Source organism: Camponotus floridanus, unplaced genomic scaffold (assembly GCF_003227725.1).
Source record: "Camponotus floridanus strain SB8 unplaced genomic scaffold, Cflo_v7.5 scaffold28, whole genome shotgun sequence".
Taxonomy (NCBI): Eukaryota; Metazoa; Arthropoda; class Insecta; order Hymenoptera; family Formicidae; genus Camponotus; species Camponotus floridanus.
In genome coordinates, this window is record NW_020229414.1 from 2584485 (window position 1) to 2609238 (window position 24754).

At 39.1% G+C, this 24754-nt stretch overlaps 5 protein-coding genes across 9 annotated transcripts; 3 read left to right on the forward strand and 2 right to left on the reverse strand.

Moving 5' to 3' along the window:
- The first annotated feature begins 1113 nt into the window (after positions 1-1113).
- LOC112637039 (embryonic polarity protein dorsal-like) lies at positions 1114-5761 on the forward strand. Of its 4 annotated transcripts, none has more exons than XM_011257221.3 (7): positions 1114-1416; positions 2036-2122; positions 2209-2408; positions 2480-2735; positions 2809-2952; positions 3108-3298; positions 3430-5761. In XM_011257221.3, the coding sequence occupies exons 2-7, from the start codon at positions 2071-2073 to the stop codon at positions 5008-5010; spliced, it is 2424 nt and encodes an 807-aa protein (XP_011255523.1). In that variant the 5' UTR covers positions 1114-1416; positions 2036-2070; the 3' UTR covers positions 5011-5761. The 4 variants fall into 4 exon arrangements, with proteins under 4 accessions (XP_011255523.1, XP_025265519.1, XP_019882953.1 ...); XM_025409734.1 differs by having other exon boundaries at positions 2036-2086; XM_020027394.2 differs by lacking the exon at positions 1114-1416 and adding an exon at positions 1613-1912.
- On the forward strand, positions 5761-9722 carry LOC105250877 (the record flags this gene model as incomplete). The annotated part of the gene is made up of 5 exons (XM_025409738.1): positions 5761-5872; positions 7581-7737; positions 7857-8098; positions 8206-8345; positions 8442-9722. Coding segments are annotated over 5 exons (771 nt in total), but the record flags the coding sequence as incomplete, so codon positions are not given.
- A 3134-nt stretch (positions 9723-12856) lies between these two features.
- Positions 12857-18820, reverse strand: LOC105250876 (acidic leucine-rich nuclear phosphoprotein 32 family member B). The gene is made up of 3 exons (XM_011257217.3): positions 18464-18820; positions 13631-13805; positions 12857-13540 (listed from the first exon to the last, which is right to left on the reverse strand). Exons 1-3 carry the CDS (start codon positions 18569-18571, stop codon positions 13473-13475), a joined length of 351 nt encoding a protein of 116 aa, XP_011255519.1. The 5' UTR covers positions 18572-18820; the 3' UTR covers positions 12857-13472.
- A 1337-nt stretch (positions 18821-20157) lies between these two features.
- Positions 20158-21803, forward strand: LOC105250875 (60S ribosomal protein L44). The gene is made up of 4 exons (XM_011257216.2): positions 20158-20301; positions 20978-21151; positions 21502-21618; positions 21702-21803. The coding sequence occupies exons 1-4, from the start codon at positions 20182-20184 to the stop codon at positions 21720-21722; spliced, it is 432 nt and encodes a 143-aa protein (XP_011255518.1). The 5' UTR covers positions 20158-20181; the 3' UTR covers positions 21723-21803.
- On the reverse strand, positions 21780-24232 carry LOC105250874 (WASH complex subunit 3). Of its 2 annotated transcripts, XM_011257215.3 has the most exons (5): positions 24120-24232; positions 22945-23220; positions 22652-22816; positions 22244-22515; positions 21780-21940 (listed from the first exon to the last, which is right to left on the reverse strand). In XM_011257215.3, the coding sequence occupies exons 2-5, from the start codon at positions 22993-22995 to the stop codon at positions 21889-21891; spliced, it is 540 nt and encodes a 179-aa protein (XP_011255517.1). In that variant the 5' UTR covers positions 22996-23220; positions 24120-24232; the 3' UTR covers positions 21780-21888. The 2 variants fall into 2 exon arrangements, with proteins under 2 accessions (XP_011255517.1, XP_019882955.1); XM_020027396.2 differs by lacking the exon at positions 21780-21940 and having other exon boundaries at positions 22240-22515.
- Positions 24233-24754: the final 522 nt, after the last annotated feature.

Sequence of the window (24754 nt, forward strand, 5' to 3'; positions counted from 1 at the left end):
GTTATATGACTTTATATTGACGTCTTGACGTAACATTATTTTGACGTGACATTTTAGTCATAAACTGATGATTTTTATTATTAATGTGATTAGTTAGTACATCGATCCTATAAAAAAATCTTTTAAATTTTTTTATATAACATGACTTTCGCGATCAGACTTTAACAATTTTTCTTTCAATGCATGCGTTTATCTATGTATAACTCATGTTGCTTAACCACTCAAGTGTTCATTAAATTAGTGCACAATAAAAATACTAGCTATATCAATCGAGTATAATTAAAGTGCCAAAAATATACACATCTTTTTATGATACAGTTGATTGGCAAAATATATTTTTATAAAATGCGGGCAACGAAAGACAACATTATTTGTTGAAATTTTATATGATATTAAAAGTAAGTTTATTTATGTTTAAATATATAAAATAATAAAAACAAAGATGCGACCTATTTTCTTACCATATTTATTATTGTATTTTCTAGCGTTTCCAAATAAAGCAGTTTAATCGATCCGAAATTTCTCTGAAGAATAGAATAATGGCTGTAATTGTTCAATGATACTCTCGATTTTAGACAGTCACTTTGACGTCACTAAAAACGTCACTCGTGACATCAAGAATAGAATGAAGAATAAAGTGAACCAATTTAAAAGTCAAAATAACGTATGCTTGCTTTATACACTTAGACATTTATAGCAATTGAATTACATAATAAAATAAACCGTTTAATTATCATCGAGACCGCTCGATCGAGCAAACATCGGCGACTCCTCGTAAACACTTTTGTAACGACGCCACCGCTTCTTTGTGTCGCTTGACAGCTCTAAACGGGCACGTGCGGCTGACATTTGGACGAGATATACATTCAGAATTTTGCACGCGCCATTCGAGTGCAGTCAAGGGCATCAATGACTTTCCGCGATCCTTGTCGGAAGAGCAGTCGTCAACAATTTAACATAATTTGCATGAAGAAAGTTCGATCGCAGAAGCGTACCCAATATGTCAATCCACATGTGTACCGCGTATTCAATCGTATTACGCGGTGCTAGCCTCGCGCGCGTGTGCGAGATCCCTCCCCCCCCCCGCGTCCCTCTTACGTCGGTCAAGTCAATCACATTCTGAGTCAGTCGCTACCTACCGTCCGTCCGCTGTGCACCATCGCGATTTACGTCACGAGGATCGCGACGAAACGCAGTAGAAGCTCCCGCCTCGAGGACGGGACGAGGGTCGCCTCGGCGAGATAGTTGCTCTTCTTCCTTCCTCCGTCTCTCTCTCTCTCTCTCTCTCTGGTCGCAGGGAAAAATTCTGAAAAGGACACTCGTCGTGTCTCGTCGCCGATTCGCTGACGCGAACAACGCGAGGCGCGAAATCAGCCTGGCCACGAGAGCATCTTGGCAGGTTGATTCCTGCAGCAGGCAAGTCTTCCCTCTCTTTCTCTATTTTTCTTGGTTTATTATGTATGTACTTGTGCACACACACGCGTACATCAAGTATATTATGTGGGTATATATGTGTATACATATATATATATATATATATATATATATATCTTTCCTTCTTGCTCTTCCTCTCTTTCCCGTCACATTGTCCTACGATAGTTTAATTATAGATACGTGGCCTGTACGGGCCTAGGCTTTCCCAAAATAATGATTGGATCAGCGTTGTATCCCTCCTCACGCTCCACTTTCCCCCGGGACACTTGCGTGCAGTGTTTCTGGACGTGCATCCGAACAGCTGTCGTTCCAGGGCCCGAAGGCTGCGCGTGAAAATTACGCTCGACCTCCTGGTTTCCGCAGCCGATGCTGACTCGATACGTCTTGCGACTCGTCACACTTTTCTATTAAGAGGGTCGAATGTATATATTGGGAGTTTAGAGAATACGCTGGTGTGAAAAAGATTCTTTCAAGATATGTAAGATATGCGACTCTTTATTGTAGCTTACAAGTTTGTTAAATTAGAATTTTGGAGATGTAAGGCATTCATTTGTAGAATTATATCAACACCATGGCTAAATAAGGTATAATTATGTTTCAGATGGACAAAGTTCAATGTATTAAACACTCACAGTCATGGAACAATACAATGGTATGAATGATGGAAATATTAATATAAGCGATATTAGTAAGTATATCTCTCTCAGAGATATATATATATATACACATTACAGAGCGTTATATATAGCTCGCTTAACACTCTGTTAATTTTAGTCGAAGTCATTCAAACTACGGATCCTGGTTCCATGGCTACTATAGCGATGGATAATGATCATGTTCAGCCATATGTTGAAATTCTAGAACAGCCAGCCAGTAAAGCCCTGCGATTTCGCTATGAGTGCGAAGGCAGATCGGCTGGCAGCATACCTGGGGTCAACAGCACACCAGAAAACAAGACCTTCCCTAGTATAAGAGTAAGCTACGTCAATTATTGAGAAATTCTTCGAGTCATTTCTACCTACTTATAATATTAATATTTTTCTAGATTATGGGTTACAATGGTCGCGCTATGGTGATTGTATCCTGTGTAACAAAGGATGCGCCGGATAACAAAGGATATAGACCTCACCCTCACAATCTTGTCGGCAAAGAAGTGTGCAAGCAAGGTGTTTGTAAAGTAGAAGTTCCAGCGGGAAATATGGTTGTTACTTTTTCAAACTTGGGCATTCAATGTGTAAAAAAGAAGGATATCGAAGAAGCTCTTAGAGTGCGTCAGGAATTGCGGGTAGATCCCTTTCGAAGTATGTGTATGACCTTTTAATTTACTATAGGTATAACTTGATCGAAGATTATGAAAAATTGTAATTATTGTAGCTGGTTTTGAGCATAAGAGGCATCCAACTAGCATAGATCTTAATGCAGTGAGATTATGTTTTCAAGTATTTTTGGAGGGATCGCAAAAGGGAAAATTTAACAAGCCATTACCGCCTGTCGTGTCTGATCCTATTTATGATAAAAGTATGTAACGTTAAGCGTGTTATTTTATAGAATAATATAATGTAAAACATCTATATCATATTTGGGGTAAAATTTTTTATTTATTATATATTGTAGTAAATAAAATATTAACCTATTTATTATATATTATATATTTTTTATTTATTAAATTTCAGAAGCAATGTCAGATCTCGTGATTTGTAAACTGAGCCATTGTAGCGCGTCAGTCGCTGGTAGTATGGATATGATTTTATTATGTGAAAAAGTCGCAAAGGAAGACATACAAGTAAGATTTTTCGAGGAAAGAGACGGGCAGCTACTCTGGGAAGGATATGGCGATTTTCAACCAACACATGTACATAAACAAGTGAGTCAATAATTGCCTTATTTGTGGTCACTTTGTATTAAACTATAAATTATTCATTAATTATAATAGTTGCGATACTTGAAAAAGTGCGATTTATCTATTTGAAATGTAACGATGTTTTTTTTTTATAGACGGCAATTGCATTCAGAACACCCAGCTATCGTACGCAGCAAGTGGAACAGCCGGTGCAAGTTTACATTCAACTTAGAAGGCCATCGGACGGTGCCACAAGCGAACCTTTACCATTTCAGATGTTACCACTAGGTACAGGTAGGCCTGCTTTCTGGTCATTACGAAAAGCATTTGCCAGGAAGAAGGCAGATTACAATACCTTTAGTAAAATCTTGGCAACAGAGACCGCTCTCCTTGCCAATGTAACTCCCAAGTTTCCGCGTAATATCGATGAATTCAACAATAATGATCTCGACGCGAAAAAACCGCATGATAAAATCTCTGCATTGCGCGCTCTAAACGAGTTGTACAATGTGAAAAATCATATCGACTTTTGCAATGGCGATTTAAAAACGATAATAAATTCTGCTCAAAACGTAGATCGAGGCACGAAAAGTACCGTTTTAGATTACGAGAACAATGAGGTGACAATGAGCCCCGAAAATAACGCGGAGAGCAAAAAAGAAATTAACAAATTGTATATTCTTGGCGATAATAACGTAAATAATGACACGCTTCCTGTGAACTATAAGGAGGGAATTGTCGAAGCGGTTCCATGTAAGAAACCCGACATACCAGATAATGAGACAACCGCGTCCCAAAATATAGATAACTCGAAAAATAGATCCGATTGGTTCGATTACTCTGAAATAGGCAAGTGGGTGCAAAAGGGACAAGCATGTCTTAAGGAAAAGAGCAACGAGACGGCGGATAAAAATACGACGGAGAGCGGCAATAAATCATTGAACGAATTCTTGTCGCAAGTGGCCGAGCTCGATCAAATTTACGCCGATACTCATAACAAATTGGCACAAGCTTCTACGGAGACAAACGCAAATCAAATGATGGACGTTGACGTTTGCGACAATCAGACTTACACCAGCCTGCAAATGGCCATGAAGAATCCGATTGAGTTGTTTGACATCACCGATGACAGAAAATACGAGGACGTGGCTGTTCCGAGGCAAGACGCGGAGATACCTGTGCCATCTCCGACATCGGCTCCTAAGAGAGATGTGACGAGCGAGGCGGAGGAAAGATTACCACCATTGCCCCCGAAGCGAATACGAAAAATGCCGTCGATGCCTCTTTTACCGCGTCCAATATCCGCTCAGACGTTCAACGATTCCTCTTCCGAGGCACCGAATAAAAATTTGCCGTCTTTACCCGGCACTTTATCGAAGCACGCGAAGCAGGGCCTCTTCTCGAAATTGTTTGCTAAGAAAAATAAGAAAGATAAATGCTCAGTATCGAATTTAAGCGGAGATAGCGACTCGTTAAATAGTTTGTATTCATTAAAGAGCGTGCAAGACGATACACAACTTCCACGTCCTAGCATCACGAGTGTTACGAGCGTTAAATCTCTCAAGTTAGACGGCGATGAAACCCCACCGTATGGTTTAGATTTAACCGAAGCGGAACACTACGCTCTATACACCACTATGGCACCGCATGCGACTGCCTCAGAATTTGATGATTTGTCTTTCTATTATAGTCTAGTCGAAGGTGGAAAGATACTGATGGAGGGAAAAGAGACCTAAACTATTTGTTTAATTGATATCTTTGTTATACTGCCGAGTTTTGAAAACAACTTTATATTTGTATGAAGATATTGTGATTTGAATCTGGCGAGTTTTGTCTACCAAAGTGTGTAGGGTATTATCTCTGCTGCACACATTGCAGCCAATCCTTTATTATATTGTCGGTTCTTGTTGTAACAAATTTCTAGAGCTTTGATAGAACTGACGTTTGTATTGTTATATCCAAGATTTCTCCATGGAATAAGAAACTTGAAAGCTATTTCTTAAAACATGTTTACCATGTTAAAACGGATTGATTTATGTAACTGTAATATCGACGCATTTATCCAAGTACGCAGAGTTCAAGTCTAGTCGAATCGTGATTTGTTACCTTTTGCTTAATATCTTTTTCAACGGTTTTTATAAACTTTCTATAATTGTTATTTATTATCAAAGTAATTAATTATCTTTTCTAGTCAAGTTTCACATGCTGTTATGTTTTCGTATTCTCTAATAATGCTTTACTATTTTCTTGTTAAGTTTTAGACGGTATTATTAGTTTATACAATTATCTTTTTCTTTTCATGTTGTTGTAGATTGTTAATTTTAAAAATGTTTTGACAAAAATTTTGTCTACCCTTAATAATCTTGGTTTATTTGTCGATTCTCCTTTTTAAATGACTTTATTGATACATGTATGCTAACGAAAATCTTAAAGTTTACGAGGCCTTCATTCAACCGAATGCAATTAGGTCAATATAATGAAACTTTATTAACATACAATCATTTATAGATGATGCCGATTCGTTAAGGCGAAAGAGACAAAAACTTAATAACAACTCAAGCTCGATACTTTTCAAACATGTAGCAGAAACTGAGAAGCGTGAGTATATATTTGCAAAATTACTTCTAATTCTACAGCTTGGGGAATTAGGATTGGACAACATTGCAACAATGTGTAAAAATCATACTATTTATTTTTACATCACGTTTCTCACTGAAGGAATGAATGTCAAGCTAATCTCTTATTGTGACGCAAAATCTTCGAATCATTTTTCCATCTGCTGTAATCGAGATTGTGCTACTGGTATTTTCTACATACTCTTTGTACAGAAAAAAATAAGCTTATGGAACGAGAGGCCTTTTACTACAATGAAATTTATGAAGATTTTGTACATTTTAGCAGAGACCTATTTGGTACATTTGTTAATTGTTATAAATAATGAATACGATAAATTTGTTAAGAACATTTCTGATAAAACATACGTGCAAAGTTACAGAAGCTACAGTATCTGTATGAACGCCTGTATAAATTTTTGAATGTTCAGTTATTCTCATGTCTCATTGCATACACTAACCATCTATTAATTAACCCAATCCCTTTACACTTTGAAAATATATAAGATGCACAGTTTTGGAAATTTTTATAAAATGTAATATAAAGCGCTCTAATACGCATTATTAAAATGCATACATATGATTTTGCTTCATTCGCATTTTCAGTAAACTGTAAAAATGGTTGATTTCATAGTGGAAAGGGAGGCTTATCGAATATAAAATTCATTATATCTATATATATTTTCACATGTAGACAAGCAGTCTTGTTTTATACTTTTTTCTAGAGATGTATTTTATATAAAAATTTTATATATAAAAACTTTTTATATAAAAACTTTTTATATAAAACTTTAAAGTTTTGCGTGAGGATTTAAAGAATTAGGGAGCAGTGAGCTTGTATATTTTAAGATACGACGATATATTGTATTTTTCTATTTACGAATATTTATATAAATATGATAATAATTTCGAGAAGCAAGTTTTACAACCTACAGGTCTTATAAAAGGGATTTGTTATCTGGATAATTATCTGGAATCATTATGCATGACAATAGGTATTTGTAAGTAAAAAAGTTTTATAGCTCAAATCTTGAGCGTGATGCGAGCGCGCTGCAATCTTGTGCAATCAATATTATACTTTGAAAGTCAGCAGTATATATATATATATACATATAGCAAAATTATAGCATATAGTACAATCAAATGATGTGCAATATTTATACGACAACATAATTTTTATAAGCTGCTTCTTTCGCAAACAGATGAATATATTGTACGAATTACATATATTGTGTAATTATATATACATCTATATACATATATATGCATAATCATTTGGTAAAAGAAAGTGTCTTTATTCTCTGCTCCTATACAATTTCAGACCAAAATTTACTTATACATGTTGCAGACTCAGGTACGATATAATGATGTTAGTGTGACGTGCAAGTAGTTTTGTCAATAATTTTAAATTAGACATAGAATTGTGATAATGTTTGAATAGCATAGCAAATGTAGTGTGTTTTCAGTCATTATTAAAATCAATTTATAAAGTGAAAATATATGAAACGGCGCATGTGTATATGATGCATATGCAATAAATCACGCTTCTTCATCCACTACTTTGCATGTTCTTGCTTATTATTGCTAATGCTAAATCATATCAGATTCTCATGCTGTGTGGAGAATTTGTTTCTGTAAATAAATGCATGTTTATTTACTTGGCACATGCATACATTGTTGCTGCAACATTTTAGGTGTCAGAAATCAACCTATTAGTTTTAATATCGTCAAAGCTGAACCGGCTGGCCGGATATCGCCATTCGGAGGTCTGGCAAGTACAAGTGCGGGAAATTTCAGTCTGCAATCTGTAAGATCGTCTTCACAACCGCATGGTAGCATGCAAGCCCTAAGGTATATTGACAATCCAAATTAAAATTACAAAGTTCAAGTACAAATAAAAGTAAGAATATGGAAAAAATAGGAGATTAATATATATATATACGAATATTAATATACTTATTCTATTTTAGGCCTCAGGTATCTCCTGGGCGGACACCATCCCCTATGGAATATAGCACCTACAACCCGTCTCTCGTGCAACAGCAGTATCAACCAAATATCCACCCAATAATGCCAAACGTGCCTGTGTCGACGGACGTACAGGCATTTTCTTACATAGACCAATTGCAATTGCAACCAGAACCTAATTTAATGATGTTAAACAGAGTAACTTTAGGGACTCAAGAAGAATCCCACCCAGCGAATAATATTAGTAAATCTTTGTTTTTAATATTACACAATTTTGATGCATATAATCCACACTTTGAGAATTTTAATCGATTAAACATTTATTTTATTGCTGATATAAATGTTGTGTAGGCAATGCAGGAGCCCCGTGCCTTCTGGACATGGATAGTCAACAATTCAATTTTGACTGGAATTCCGCTGATCTCGCGGATTTTGGGGCAAATCTCTCTGCAAATCTATCGACTGGATTATCTATATCCGACTCTATACAAGTTAGTGGACAAACACAAATTAGCATGTAACATATTATGCGCAGCTAAATTTTGAAAATTATTGCAAGAATTAATTATTTTATTTCCCAATCTTAGCCTGAAATTGGGAGCAATGTCGAAGAAAGAAACAGTATGACCGAGCGCATTACTTGGATAAACCAAGAACTTTCTGCTTTGAATAAGATACTCAAACCTAATCGAGAAAATGATGGCTGAGAACTTGATTAAAATTACTTATCGATTAATATTGCGTCTGATGCCGAAGTGATTATAAAAAATTGCAATCGAGACTTGCAATTGGCCTCATCTGTAATTTATATATTACAAGTGCTCTCTCTCTCTCTCTCCATTGCCTTTTTTTTAAAAGAAAAAAAAATTAATCGAGCTATAATTTCCGACATATATAAAATAATATTTCACGTAAAAAAAATATCAAGAGAGTGCGCAAGAGATAATTTTGCGTTTTGATCGTTTCTACTCACAATTTATATCTTTTTTGTATATACTCAATTTATATCTTATTTATAAAAATATAAAAGAAATTTACAATAATGAACAAAAAATTCCATATATTTGTTTAGACAAGTGTAACACGTGATTTAAGTATATTAGTATACTCATCGATGAATGTTAGTTTAAACAACAACGTAACGGAATCTTAATATTAAATTAATTGTGATACGATTTATTTGATAGTTATTCTACGAGCATTGTGTATATTATCTACTCAGGATAAGTTGTTCAGTCGGTCATAGAGCTGATGTTGGGCAAGATATCTATAATATTTACTTGTCGACGTCACAAATTGAAATGTTAAGTTAATTTGAGATAAAACGATTGAGATAATGTTGAAACGTGTGATCAAAGTTCATAGTTCGTATTTCATAATAGATTCTACGATACTCTTAATGCAAATATGAATTCCGCGCGACAAGCAGAACAAATTGTCGAGATCAACTTTTCACGAGTTTATATGCAATAATTGTAAATTTAAATTAAAAGTATATTTGTACGAGCAATTTTTCTCGTTTTTTTACACTTGTATTATTTCGCTTCACTTTTGTTCTTTCCCTTTTATGCACAATTACAATTTTCTACAAAAAACTATGTTTATAAATCTGTATATTTGTAATATATATGATTATATGTTTAGAAATAATGTTTTGATATACTCGAAAAAAAGCGTACGAAAGGTATTGAAATTAGCGTACTCAAAAAATTCATCAAAGGATGTTCCGTCCAGATATCTCTTTTTTATGTACATATATTTTGCAGTTTTTTAAATTTAAGAATATCATGTATGTAGAAGAGGACATGTATGTGGAATTATCTATCATTTTATTAGATTAAGTAAATATATGGTAATATGTGCAATAACATTGTCTTAATGTAAAGTATATTTTTACAATCACATCTCTCAGGTAATTTATTATTATATATAATATATATATATCTCTATAGAACAAAAGAGGATATGTATGTTACAAAGAAAACCAATATCATATTTATAAGAACTATACTCTATAATTAGCCATATATACTTGTATACAAATAAAAAGAGCATTATTATAAATATAAGAGTGAGAGATTGACTTTTTAATAATCTCACATTTCGTATATAAATTTTGTAATTTTTATTGTAGTTTATACAGTATATATGTCATGCATAAGTATCTTTTGATGCAAGTGAAGACATCAGATGAGAATCATGCACAGGATATATAGAAAATGAAAAATAGTCAATTGTGTGTGGTATATATACACACGCGTCGAGTCTTAGTTTACTGCGTGGTATCGTTTTTCTCTATAAGCACTTAATATCCTGTTTTTAAAGATACAACAAAAGTGTATATTTACAGTTATAACTGTATATTTACATAACATTGATCGATAAGTGATGAACTCCTATACTTAGCATGAAAAAGTCGGCAGTGGACGCTTGGATTATCTCGTAAAATTGTATAGCTTACATGTACATGTATGTATAATTTTTCTCTCTTCTCTCTTTCTCTCTCTCTCTCTCTCTCTTTCGTGGCACGTGTACGCGAATGTTGCACAAATGTATTCGCAAAGTACATTATGCAAGTATATATAATGTCGATATAATATCTAATTATTTTGAGCGGGGAAAGAAATATTTTTTTTTTGCTTCACATATATATGTACATACACATGTGAAGAATAAAAAAAACATCCATAATATTGTTTTCCAAAATGTATTTACTTAAAAATACAATGAAAGTTTCAGTTCTGATGGAATGGGCAGAAATATATAGAGTCTGTGGCGTGTCGGTTATACTGTTACACGTTGAAAGAGATGATGCGATGGTATCCTGTACAAAAGTAGCTTGAACAAGAGACTTATGAACACACAAACCAAATTCTTAGCCTAGGATCTTCGTTTACGTTTAAAATTCGTGTCAATAATAAGATTTTATGTCTTAAACTTTTTTCATGCTTACCTAACGTAGGGATGTAACGGATTGTATGTGTGGGCGATCAGCCTGATTGATTATAAGACCCGTTAGCACCAGTAAGTGAATTTTCCGAATCGCGTCGAGTACTCGAGCGCAAAGAGGAATACCGTACTCGCTCTCTGCTCGGTACCGATACTTGGGAACAGGCTTGACACAGTACAAGACGCAAGTCTCTCTGGAAAGTACGTTGCCAACGGGGCTTGATAATTATATATTTAATAAAATTAAACGGACCTATACTTATATGTATGTATAGTATATAGTATACTATGTGAACGCGCTAAAGTACTGATTTTGTTCCAGGCACCTGTACTTGAAGATAGTCCCTTGCCAATTTGCAATCGTCAAGTTACTATCTTGAAGCAAACACGTGTAAATTTTACAGCAGCAGCAGATTGCGTATAAAACCGTAGATTAACAGACTGCCGGAAATAATGATGTGTACGCATCACATTTTGACATCGATCGGCTGTTGGACGCGTTACATATGTGTTTATGAGGAGTATTAAAGTTTTCTTTTTTTTTTCTTTCTGCATCATCGTTCGACGGTAAGGGATTTCTTGTAAGTATCAACGTTACAACACGGTCCAATCCCCCATCTCCTTGGTTTCCAAATAGCGGGATTTTAGTCCGTGGATAGAAGCAGCCCTTACACTGCCTGCCATCTCCTCACAATTCTCTCATTTCAGATATTAAAACCTATCACTACTTATGAGAACGAATTCATTTTCTCTGATCTAACTGCGTTTTATTTAACTATCTCATTCGAAAATATTTGTACATTAAAACGTGGGACATCTTCTCGCATTCAAATTATCGTTATCTTTATTTAATTATTATGCTGCTATGGTACAATGGTATAACCGCAATGTCTCTGCACCCTTTTATCTAACAGTCTCCCGAAAATAAGTAGCGGCATGGACACGCCAATCGCAATGATTCACCGATTCTTGCACAAAGAGCCGTCTTTTTAATTGTCAAACCAACGAATTAATCCGTCCGCAATGTGATCGTGTCACAAAAAAAAAATATTAAATATCTTTATATTTAAATATTTTTAACGCGAATCTGACGAATGTACAATTCTTAAGACAACGCGAATCGTTATGTATGTGGAAAACTGTAAGAATGAATAAATACTGCCGATTCATTCTGCACTAGTCAACGAATCATTGCTACAAGTAGTCCACTATAAAATCAAGATAAAATCATGATACATAAAAGTAACTGAAACGCGCTCCAATTACGCTCAAATAAGAACATTCGAATAGGGAGAGTAAGAGTACTTATTATATAATTGCGACAATATGTAGTTCAGATTTCTTTTTCTTTTGTAATTTTGCGTCATGTACGGCAGTTCTGGAGTTATAAATATATATTTATCTATAATTGAACTCTTACCTTCTACAAAAATTATATATGTATATATATGTATATATGTGTGTATATATATATATATATATATTATATATAAATATATATATATATATATATATATATATATAATTTATTATATATTTATATATATATATATACATATATATATGATTGAAATGAATCGAGAAGGGTAATGGTGCCCTTACACTTTACAAGTTGACTGTTCGATGCTCTCCCTTATCTATGCCCAAGCCTAAAGTGTAACAACCTCTCCGCGTTATATTACGTTTACATAATATTATCGTTAATAATAAAATGTTTCTTATCCCATAACTTTATACATACTATGTATAATTATTATGCAATATTAAAGTCACATATTACTCATCCACACTACCTGACGCGAGCGTTAATCTTAATTCCTGTCTCTATACCAAACAGGAGCACGAAGCGGTATTGTATTACATCTATATTTTAAGAATTTTTTTTTGTTTTAGTGTACATATTGAATGCCGAGAGATGTCCATTCGTGCCTATTTTAATTCCATTTATTTGCCGCTCGTTACGTATGAATTACTTAATTCTGCTCGATAGCCTCGCGCTCCTGTGAAGACACTGCAATTACACATTTCAATTTAAGAAGGAGAACTCAATATATCACACGCACAAGGTGAGAGACATTCGTCAAACTACAAACGTAAATTTGATTTTAAATGTAAAAAAAATCACCTTCGAATTCATTTTACAACTATTTAAATATAATAGTTTTTTTGTATATCTTAAATAAGTTTCATTATATAAAATGTTGTCCCGACGAAGAAAGCCAGATGACGGCAAATACCTGTTAGTAGGTGGTTCGGATAAAACGATAGATTCGTCGTGGGAATTCGCGCGAACAAACGATCGAAATAAGAATCTGAATAGCAAGTAGAATGAACCCCGCCGAGTCCACAGGACGAATATACAGTTATCATTCAAACTACCTAATAGCATTTGGTGACGGCTAGACTACCAGAATTGCGAAGAGCCAAGACAAGAGGATTGCGTTCGCATCTAATGCGTGTCAGCCCACCACAATTCCGGTGAGGTGGTAATTTTTAGTTGTAGGTCGGAAGAGAGAGGATCCAGTAACACGGATTGGGCACGATGGATATCAACATTATTACCAACCACTCAATATGAGAGTAAGTTTGCTGAGTTTGCCGAAAATCGACGATGACGCCACGTGCCTAACGCCTCCCTTCTTAGTTACATATTCCTCCCCCTTCTTTCATTATGCGTCCTCTTCTTCGTCTTCTACTTCACCTTCTACTTCACCTTCCGCATCGTCATCTTCCTCATCTGCAATATAAGGAACTGATTAGTTTATCACGTATTTCTCAAGAGGGAGATTTATCAAAGGAACAATCCAAGAAATTATCGCTCATCTACCTTCTCCCTCTTCCAAATCTTCTTCGCCTTCAGGTATGTCGTCGTCGTCGTCATCTTCCTCTCCGTCACCGTCTGCCTCCTCTTCGTCTTCGATTTCATCTTCAACTTCGTCTTCTTCTACCTCACCATCTCCGTTCTCTTCTTTTTTCTGTTTTTTTGTTTCCTCATTTTTCTCCTACAACATGGAAAGACTTATTTAAAATAAATTCTCGACACACAAACAAGTGACTTGGCGGCAAATATGTATAAGGTAAAGATTTATTTTGCGATCATCATTTATTCCAAGGGACTACAAGAAGGGGTTTACATCTTTTTGTAATTTTTTTTCAGCTATCAAAGGGATGATAGGGAGACGAGAAAATTTAGCTTTGCGCGGCGGCAGCGACAGCGGGAGAGTCAACCAATAAGGACAGAGAAAAGCGTACCGGCCGGCGAGGAGGACAAGGTCCCTTCCCGCCAAGAAATACGACGGCGAGGAAAGAGAGATGGTGGGGACTTTCCCTGCGCGTTAAAGCAGGATGGGACAGGAAAAGGGAAATGGCGGAGGGAGTCGCGTCTGAGTAATCTGTCGGCGATGCCAAAAACACGAAGGACAGGTAGTAGAGAGTATCGCCACTTTGCCGAGAAACGCTTCGAGCTGCTCTCCTTCTCTCTCTTTCCCGCAACATCATCACGCGCTGAAGGCGAGAAGGAGACCGGTTGATGGTCCAACTAAGAGAGGAAAACGCGGGAATGTACGGTCTATCTCCCCGATAGTAGAATCATGCCCTTGATCCAGTCCCGATGGCCCGAAACGACCATAAAACGCGACAATAAATCATTATAGTTTATCGATTCCGAGGGGAAGTGCGTGCTGCGAGCAGCCAGCGACGAAGCTTGCTCCGAGGGCGATTTGAAAACGTGCCGCGAGGACTTTGGAGTCGCGTCAGGCGATCTAGCTCCAGCAACAGGATTCTCGAATAATTCGCTTCTGGACACGTCGTCCAGGGTGTCGAGGCAACAACGGTTTCCGACATTCGGCATGTTCGAGAGAGCCGCGTCGGTAACGCCGATCAGTGGTGGGGCGATAACGCTGGCGATGATGATGATGGCGGGTGGTAGTGGTAGTGGTAGCGACGGCGGCGGTGGCGATTGCAGCCGGCTGGTGTGTGCGGGGTACACGCGCCGTGCATATCGGCGGCTGCGAGAAAGCAGCTTCGGATGCGCGCGCGGCGCCGCGTCGGCCAATCGGGGGCGCGCGCGGCGCCGCGTCGGCCAATCGGAGGCGCGCGAGCCGGCGACGCGCGGTGGGAAGCCGGGCGGTGATTGGCAGATGACGAAGTCGCACGCCGCGGCGGGGAAGGGAGGGGGAAGGGAGAAGGGGGGACACGGTTCGCGTTGCGTACAATCTACGAGGGAGGGAGGGAGAGAGAAAGCGCGACGCGCGAGGGGAAGATAAGGGAGGAAGATACCGGAGCAGCGTGCCAAGTGTCGCGTACAAACGCGAAGGCTTCGAATAAGAGAATAAATCCAAACTAAAAGAGAACGAAATATTACGTGGCGTCGAATGAAGCGGGAGGAGGGGGGAAGGATTACCGGAAGTGACCGGCGGCAGGAATGTCGGATCGAGACATTTGACGCTGAATCGATGTTACGCACTTTCCTCCCTCTCTCTCTCTCTCTGTCTCTCCCACAGTAATTGTATCGTCGTATATGGTCGACCTGTTGCGATAAAATGCTAATAAAGGATCGGTTACCGACGGCGTCTACAAACAATGGAAACTCGATCGACGAGCTGACGCGCGCATTACTTCGAACTTGTTGCCGCTTCTATCCTCGTTCGAGTTTGTCGATTCGCGAACGTTCGGCTGGACGCGAATAACAGCGACGCATTCGCGTTGGTCCGACAAGGACGGACGACGACGAGGACGACGACGACGACGCTGCCATCGCTCGTTATCCCCGCGCGATTACCTATCTACCCATTCCCAATCACGAGGTCTCGCTAGATAACCTAATGCTTCCAATCGCGTAGATTCGTTTTCTTGCATTAAATTCCTCGTTAATCGACGCGATGAATATTGCTTATTACGTAATTAAAGCACGACGTCGATCGAATCTCGATGGATCATCGACGAGATTGCGCTCCAAACGACTTCGTCCTTGTCGGAAACCGAAGCGGAAACGCATCGACGCCGGATTTTCCCTCTTATCGGGACGATCTTGGTTTCAGCGGGAGACGGATCAATCTTGGACGATCGTCGGTCGAATAAACGAGAAGCGATTGGCCGCAACGGCTTGCTCGGTAAAAACGGATTAATTAAGATAATTAAGCGATAAAAAGGTGTTTGCGGCGAAGCCGAGGACGGTCGCGTCGGGAGACACGACGATAACCGTTAAATGCAATAAGTTATTTCTGGCTGGCGGCACATCGATCCACGCAACTAACGTTATCCGATCGACGCGACGCCTTTTCCCGCCTTCTCTCAATTCGCTCCGAGCGGCCCGAATCGCGCCGACTCCCGGCGCGCGCGTCTCTCGTATCGATACCAATACCAAACGGCGGCAATTTCGGGCCACGGGGCCGAAATAGCGAAGCCGGACAATTTCTTCTCCTCGAGAAGGACCGTCATCGACGACCAGAAGCGACCGCGATTCCCCGGATTCGCCTTTTCTCCCGCGACCTCGACAGCTTCCCGCCTTTTCCCGCCTCGTTCCCCAGCGATACTATCGCGCATAAATGTATACAATATATAGTTGTTTGGTATATGTTATATATAAATATTATATATATTATATGTTATATAAATATTATATAATATTAAATATTATTTAAATATTATATATGTTATATAAATATCATATATATTATATGTTATATAAATGTTATATATATATTTATATTTATATATATTATGTTATATAAATGTTATATAAATATTATATGTTATATAAATATATATATATAAATGTTATATAAATATTATGTTATATAAATGTCATATAAATGTTATATAAATATTATATGTTATAAATATTATATGTTATATAAATGTTATAAATATTATAAATATAAATGTTATAAATATTATAAATATATGTATATAAATATTAATAAATATCTACATGTTATATAAATATTAAAAAAATATATATATGTTATATAAATATTATATAAATGGTTACTGAAGGAGGGACGGTGGAAAATGGATATTCTTTTGGAGCTTGTCGTCGAGCCGGCAGAGACTGATATCGGCGCTGGACGTAATATAGCGAGCGGCGTTGGGTGCGTGTGTCATTTACGCGGGGTCCTTTCCACGTGACGCGGCGAGATGACACGACACCATGATGCGACTCGACTCTGCGCTCGTTTCCACGGCCTTCCTTGCCCCGGAGCGCAATCGCATGGTAAATTATCGGCTAAAAATAAAGCCTATCTGCGGCAACGCGACGACGCTCGTCCGCGCGTGTGATTCAAGATGAAAAGTCGCGGCGACGATGTTTTCACGACGGTTCGTAGGAACGCGCGCGGTCGCCACAGCCGCGAAAAGAACAGGGAGGCAGGAGAGTACACCGGGTATATAACGCACGGCGTTGCCGCTAGCTGCGCAAGTGGGGTACCTTCGGTGAAAAAGATGGAAAGAGAGAGAGAGAGAGAGAGAAAGATGGAACAGCCGCCGCCGAGCTTCTACATCGACGGAGCGTCGAGGACGGACAGAGAAAGAGCGAGAGGAGGGGGTAGGAGGGAAAAGGAAGCCTTGGTCGCCGTGTTTATGCACGCAGATCGGTAAACAATTTCATGGCACCGTGTCGACCCGGAGTGGACGTGCGAGGGCGGGCTATCGATCGACCGTCGTGCGCGATTAACTCTCTTATAGCGAATTATCGATCAATTACGCTCGAGAGAAAGAGAGAGACAGAGAGAGGAGGAAGAGAAAGGGAAAAAGAGATGGCGCGAAAGAGAGAGGACGAGCGGCGAACGCGGGCTTGGTTTCGGCCGCCATAATGGAAACGACGGGGCGACGTGCGAGCGCGGTCGGGAAAATGCGCGGGACGCGCTTTTCCGGATCGCGACGATGACACTGGCGCGGAGAAAAATGGCGGCCGACCGACGAGGCACGCCGCGGAGGCGGCGAGGCGTGAAAACGAAAGCGTGCGCGCGCGAGAGGCAGAGGGCGCGGGGAGGAGCCGAGGTAAACTCGCTGGACGCGAAGAGAGACATGCGAGAAACGAAGCACATGGCGCCGGAGAGAGCATTTTCTCCTCTCTCTCTCTCTCTCGCTCTTCCACGCGCGCGGCGCGTTGCCTCGAATTTCGAAATCGCGAAACGCGGTAATTATAGATGATTCCGTTAGGAGTCGTCATCGCCGTCGTCATTATCGTCAGCCATCGAGAGCGAGCGCGCGCGCGCGCGCGCGAGAGAGAGAGAGAGAGACTCGCGGTGGCCCCGCGAATATACAATGGCGTCCCTTGCGCGTTCGCGGCGAAAAAAACACCACGTCCCTCGGAGGACGTCGCACGCGCTCGACTGCGCTCGGGGCCGCTCGCGCGAGGAAATATGGAGTCCGGCGAGGCAGCGGACGCCGGCCGGCGCGGCGTTTCTCTCCCTCGCGTCCCGTCGCCGACGCTCCCGGACGTCCCCGCGTCCCGTCCCCGAGGGCACCCGCGGGCCCCGTCGTCGTCGTCATCGTCGGCGGCGCGGCGTAGTACGAGAACGCGAGGACGGGCGGGAAAATCCACGGGACGATCTCGGGAGCGCGTCGTGGGGTGGCGAGGGACCAGCGTTTCGACTCCGACGTTCCGCGAGGAATCTCGTGAGGGCGAGATCGACGAAGGGTAGAGATAGGTACTCACCTCGGCTGGCCTCTTGATCCCCTTGATGTCGCATTTCGCGTCCGCGGATGCCTTGTCGTTCTCCGTCACCTTCTCGACGGCGACCTCGTTGTTCTCCTTGGTGCTCATGTTGCCCGTCCGATCGACGACCCTGCGACGCGTCGATAATCCAGAAAGGGACTCGCGACTTCGCGACTCGTACCGAACTCCCGGAGTGCGAAAGAGCGGCGGCGGTAGCGGCGGCGGCGGCTGTGGCGTGTACGCGTAACGAGACTACGGATACGTGTCCTCTCACGACGTCGGTTTCCGCCGGAATGCCTGAGAGAGCAGCGTCGTCAGGCGAAGACCCGAGGGGCCGCGAGGGAGAGGGAGACCGGGAGGAGGGGGGACCGAGAGGAGAGCGAGCGAGAGAGAGAGAGAGAGAGAGAGGGAGGGAGACGGAGAGAGGGGGGCCGCGAGGGGGACGGCGAGAGGGGGCGGAGGAGCCGAACCAGTCAGGAGTGGAGCGTGTGCCGACGACTGTGGCGCGAATAGCGCAGAGCGAACTACTACCGGATCACGGCACGCTCCTAGCACGTCCAACCTGGCTTTGTTCGCAAGTGAAGATGGCGCGGGTTTGAAAGCCGATAATTCCCTGATTGGTCGGCGCCGACGACGGCCCGTACGCCGACCTTACCGGGGACAATCGGCGATTTTCCGGCGGCGGGTCGCGTCCCGCGACGCCGCGATCGGCGTAGGCGCGGAACGCGTCCGCCCCGGGTCGGAATAGAATTAAAACTCGCGGAGGACGAGGGGTTCGAGAGTTCGTGGCCCGAGCGGGACGTCCGGTTCGAGGCTACGTCGCTCGATTCAAATAAGCCTTGGCGCTGCGAATCGTCGTCGTCGTCGTCGCCTACGTCGCTCTTGGAGCGCTCGAAAAAAATCGATAGATATTTCTTCGCGCTCGGGGGTTGCTTTTCGATCGCGCGACGAACGGATCGCCTCGCGAGAGCGAGCGAGCGAGAGAGAGAGAAAGAGAGAGAGAGAGAGAGAGAGAGCTGTCACGCCGCACGCACGTGTCCCGCGAACGCGGTCAAAGTGCGTGCACAAAGACGCGCGGATTAATCTGGAGTAGATAGAGGGGCCGAAATTCGTCCTGCGCGCGCCTTCACCCCTTTCGCTCTCCCCCGAGAGACGATTCTCCGTTTTCGTTGATTTGCATCGCGTTACGTAATCCGTCTTAATTAAGCGGAGCAACTCGTCCGACGCGATATCGTACGTCGGCAAAAATGCGACGCGCCATCCTCGTCTTTCCCCTTTAAAATCGATAGACGGATATATGTATGCACTTATTGTTTAGCGCACACACGCGTGATGCGCGTCGATTAATCGTCCGTGTACGCACGTACACGTACGCGCGATTATTATCGCGTAGGATTGATCGAGATGGACGAATAGATTGTTAGATTGAACCCGCCCCGGCTCGTTTATATTTATATCCCGCGTAGCGCAAATACGAAAGGGTGGCTTAATATAAGATTACGCTTATCGATTGGAGGTTTTATATACCAATTTTTTGATGCCGACCGCGTTAATGGCGTGAGATCCGATCGAGCCCGATATCTCGTAAACAACCTCCTCCCCCGCCGCTCGCCCCGACACGCGAGAGTTGGAGATTCTTGGAATGTTATAACATCGGTCCACGTCGTATTAATATTTATGCACGTGGAGCGCACAAAAAAAATGTGTACTCAAGGTTCATGAATTTGTTGCAACGCGGAGGACGTTTGCGCAGGCGCGTCGCGTTTCTAGTTCCCGTCCGCGGCGCTGCGACTTCCGGTCCGAGTCGGTTTCCCTTTTCTCTCTATTCGTTCAAGATGGTAAGTCGATGAGAGTTTTCCTACATCGGTCATTTTTATCCGCGAATATCTCCGGGATCGTTATCCTTGGACTCGTCGTGAAATTTGCATCCGCGGCCGAAATGTATCGTTTGGATTTTCCGCAAATATCTTTTGCGACTCGATATTAATTGTGACGTGACGGAACATAACCTTGTTACAGCAAAACATGTTTTGATTCAAAGATAAAATTTCGTAAATTATTTAGAATGGTTGATTAATTTCTCGGAGATAAATGACATTGTTATTCGGCAAATTTGTGCTGATGTAAAAAAAATACAAGGGATTTTAATATTGGAAAATGTTACAACTCTCTTATTTACATGCAAATTCATAGATATTATTTGCTATTGCATATAAAGGTCTTAGTATTAAGGATTAAAATATTGATCCCGACTTAATTGATATAATAAATAATATTAAAATATTGATATCGACTTAATTGATATAATAAATAATATTAAAATATTGATATCGACTTAATTGATATAATAAATAATATTAAAATATTGATATCGACTTAATTGATATAATAAATAATATTAAAATATTGATATCAACTTAATTGATATAATAAATAATATTAAAATATTGATATCGACTTAATTGATATAATAAATAACTCAGGTTTTTATGCATTTTATTTTTCTGATTATAGGTTAACGTACCGAAGCAGAGGCGTACTTTTTGCAAAAAATGCAAAGTACACAAAACTCACAAAGTGACGCAGTATAAGAAAAGTAAGGAGAGACATGCCTCGCAGGGCAGAAGACGTTATGACCGCAAACAACAAGGTTTTGGCGGTCAAACCAAGCCCATCTTCAGGAAGAAAGTAAGCATGTGTTTTTGTATTATTAAGGATGAATTCTAGTTTTGTACTATATCTATTAGTCGATGTGTAAGAGGACCAGTTTTAATATTGGAATTGGAAAATGTTATTACAACTCTCTTATTTACATGCAAATTCATAGATATTATTTGCTATTGCATATAATGATCTTTAGTGTTAAGGATTAAAATATTGATATCGACTTCATTGATATAATAAATATTAAAATATTGATATCGACTTAATGGATATAATAAATAATATTAACAGTAGACACATATGTTATATTGAAATAATAAAGATTACTTTAACCTTCTGTTAAATATATTTTATCTTTTATCACACGTATATAGGCAAAAACAACAAAGAAAATTGTTCTGAGGATGGAATGTACGGAATGCAAATACAGAAAACAAATTCCACTGAAAAGATGCAAACACTTTGAACTGGGTGGTGATAAGAAGAGGAAGGTGAGTAGAAACATGTTTGAAAAAATATTCAAAGATAAGATATTGAATTGATTTTGTACTAACAAAATTATTGTTATTTTCAGGGTCAAATGATTCAGTTTTAAATTACCCCCTCAACATTTTTGGCGCGTATTCTGTATTTAATAAGAAATAAATAAATGTACAGGGATTTGTACACATCTTTATTTGAATGATTTATATTTTATAACATGAAAAAATATCCAACATGCCTAAAACAAACAGCGCTAACAGCCTCAACACTTATTCATCTTAATTTTCATTGTCCGACAACCGTGGTATAGAAACTATCTGATGTGGATTGCTAACAAGATAAGAAAAAAAAAAGAGGCATTAAAAATACATGTATCTCAGTATTTGCATTTGTGTCTTGTACACCAGATATATATATATAATAAATGATTATTTTTGCACACATTGGCAGTAATATAATCATGCTTCTTCTTTATAAAATAGCAATGTGCGCTTGTTTTAATGATAGAATTAGTACATGTAAATTCTACAGAGGATATCTAAATGTGAATATTGAGATATGTCAAATGTATATATTACTAACGATGCAAATGTACAATATCTATATAAGTCAAAGCGAACATCATACACTTACTCCAATACAGATGTGTCCAATCCTTCTTGCTCCATCTTTAATTTTACCGCTTGTTTTGGTACACCAACGTGTAACATTTTCAAGTACTTTTCATAGCGAGGATCTTTAGCTGCGGACTGTACTTTTGTTTCTTCGTCTTTAGAATCTACTTCACTGTTATCAGGCTCATCCACATTGCGTACTTCTACTTCCTCTAATTTACTTGTATCATTTTTGTTAACATTATTTGATTCTTTACAATGTTCTTGCTCTAAACCAGGTATAGAAGATAACTACGCAAAAGGAAACGTTGAAAAGATGTTAAACTCTAGCTAATTTATTGCGCAAAGATTTTTATGACAAATATGTTATATACAATACATTTCTATGATAATTTTTTTTTTAAGTTTGCATGAAACATTCACGTACCCGCGATTCTAGTATCTCTAACGACGCTTCTAACTTTTGCAACTTATTTTCAAACTCAAACAGTCTCTCCTCGCAGCACAGGGCAAACTTATTCAAAAACGTAACGGTATGAGTAATAAAGTGATTTATGAAAGAGACCGTTCGTTTTTGGTTGATTGGCGGTACCTAGAATACAAATCATTTCAAGCATGCTCCCTGCACTGATCATCATCCCGTTAAGCATCTTAACGGAACGTCATCGCTTTCAATGGCGTGTTTATGCACAAGAAACGTTAGGATCTCATTATCGACACCTTTGTATAGTCTATAGTCGGCTCGATTATCGGCATCTTGTAATCACTCATCGTAGATTATGAATATGCCAAGTCTCCGTTTTCAGTTTATCAAACTGTCAACTCCTCTGTCACACGTATATACGAGTACATCTCGCCTCATGCGCATCGGATTCGGATATGGAGAGTGGAAACCGTACTCGTGTCCCGAAGGTTCTTCGGATCGACAATGAACGTTGAATCTGCGCGCATCGTCGAGGCGCTTGAGCCTAACTTGCCGATGGAACCCTAGATGCCCTAGAATCAACGAATCATCGAGAGATTACTAAATTTGCTAATTTGTTTTTGAAAAGCTTTTTAAGGATGTTTTGTATGTACAATCCTAGCAAAAAGTAGCTGAAAATCAATATTGACGAATATCCATTTTTGATGTATTTTGAGTAAGAAATTGTGTAGAATATTACAATTTGATCTTAGCTACATGCATGTATTTTTTAATATTTATTGTGTTTTTACTGAAATATTCCGAATTTTGTTAATCGAAATGATTAACTTTTGGCAGAGAATTTCCCCTTGTGACAGATGCATGACTAATTTCATTGAATTATATTTAATATATTTTTAACCAGTTAGTAGTACTTGTATAATATTATTTGACCAAATATTTCCTCTGTATCTAAACTTTTGTAAATTTTAAACAAATTCTCAATATTATTTCCATGTGTTTTTGTCATTTGAATCGACGTAGTTATACGTTTCCCATAAGAATACATGTTAATTCGGTGCAAATTAAAATCCTTATAACTTGTGAAACGCTTTAGCGAATCGATTTAAAAATTGTACTGAAGATTCTAAACATATGTAAGGACATTCTGTACAATTTTCATTAAATTCTTAATATTTTGAATATAAGTACAAAACATCCTTAACAACTTTACACATATATACATAACAGGCTCTCGTAATTAGATAATGATATATATATTTTGGTCTTTGAGAAAATTATTTTTCGTTTTGTGTAAAATAATTATTTTTGTTTCCTAAAATAATTATCTTCATTTTTTTATAAGAAAATTAAGTTTCCGATAAGACGCGAAAGAGAGAATACTTCAATAAGAGAGGATTACGAGAGAATTAATTTTCGTCACGTTTTTCCTGCATTGCTTTTTTTCCAAGAGAAGACGCGCCGAACACACCTGATTGTCACCCGGGAATCAGCTGTCTGGAAATTTCGCGGTGCCCGAATATTTTCTGAAGCAAAGGGAAACCTGAGAGCGGCCACCAGTTCCGACAAGCACACTTCCCAACGTTTGACGCGCCGCCTGAGAGAGTGAACGCAAACTATATCCGTTGAGGCCCGGTAACGGTACGTGGTTCATGTCCGTGCTGTGCAGACGAGTTGTGGAAAGGAACAGGAGAGGGATTGAGGCGGCTTTATCCCCAGAAATAAATTCCAGCCTTAGCGGGACTTGAAAATCCGCGATTCTTTTTTATTTTTATATCCTCTTAATATTATGTTTTTTATTTATGTTTATAATTTTTTCCTCATGCATGTATCCTAATATACTGTTAAATTATAATTATTATAATTCTTATTTTATTATATATTAATATTCATTATTAATATTATATATTATTATTATTATTATTATATAATAAATTCATTTTATTTTATTAATACATTATTTTTTCCTCATGCATGTATCCTAATATACTGTTAAATTATGTAATTATTATTTTATTATATATTAATATATATTATTAATATATATTATTATTATTATATATTATTATTATTATTATTATTATTATTATATAAATTCTTTTTATT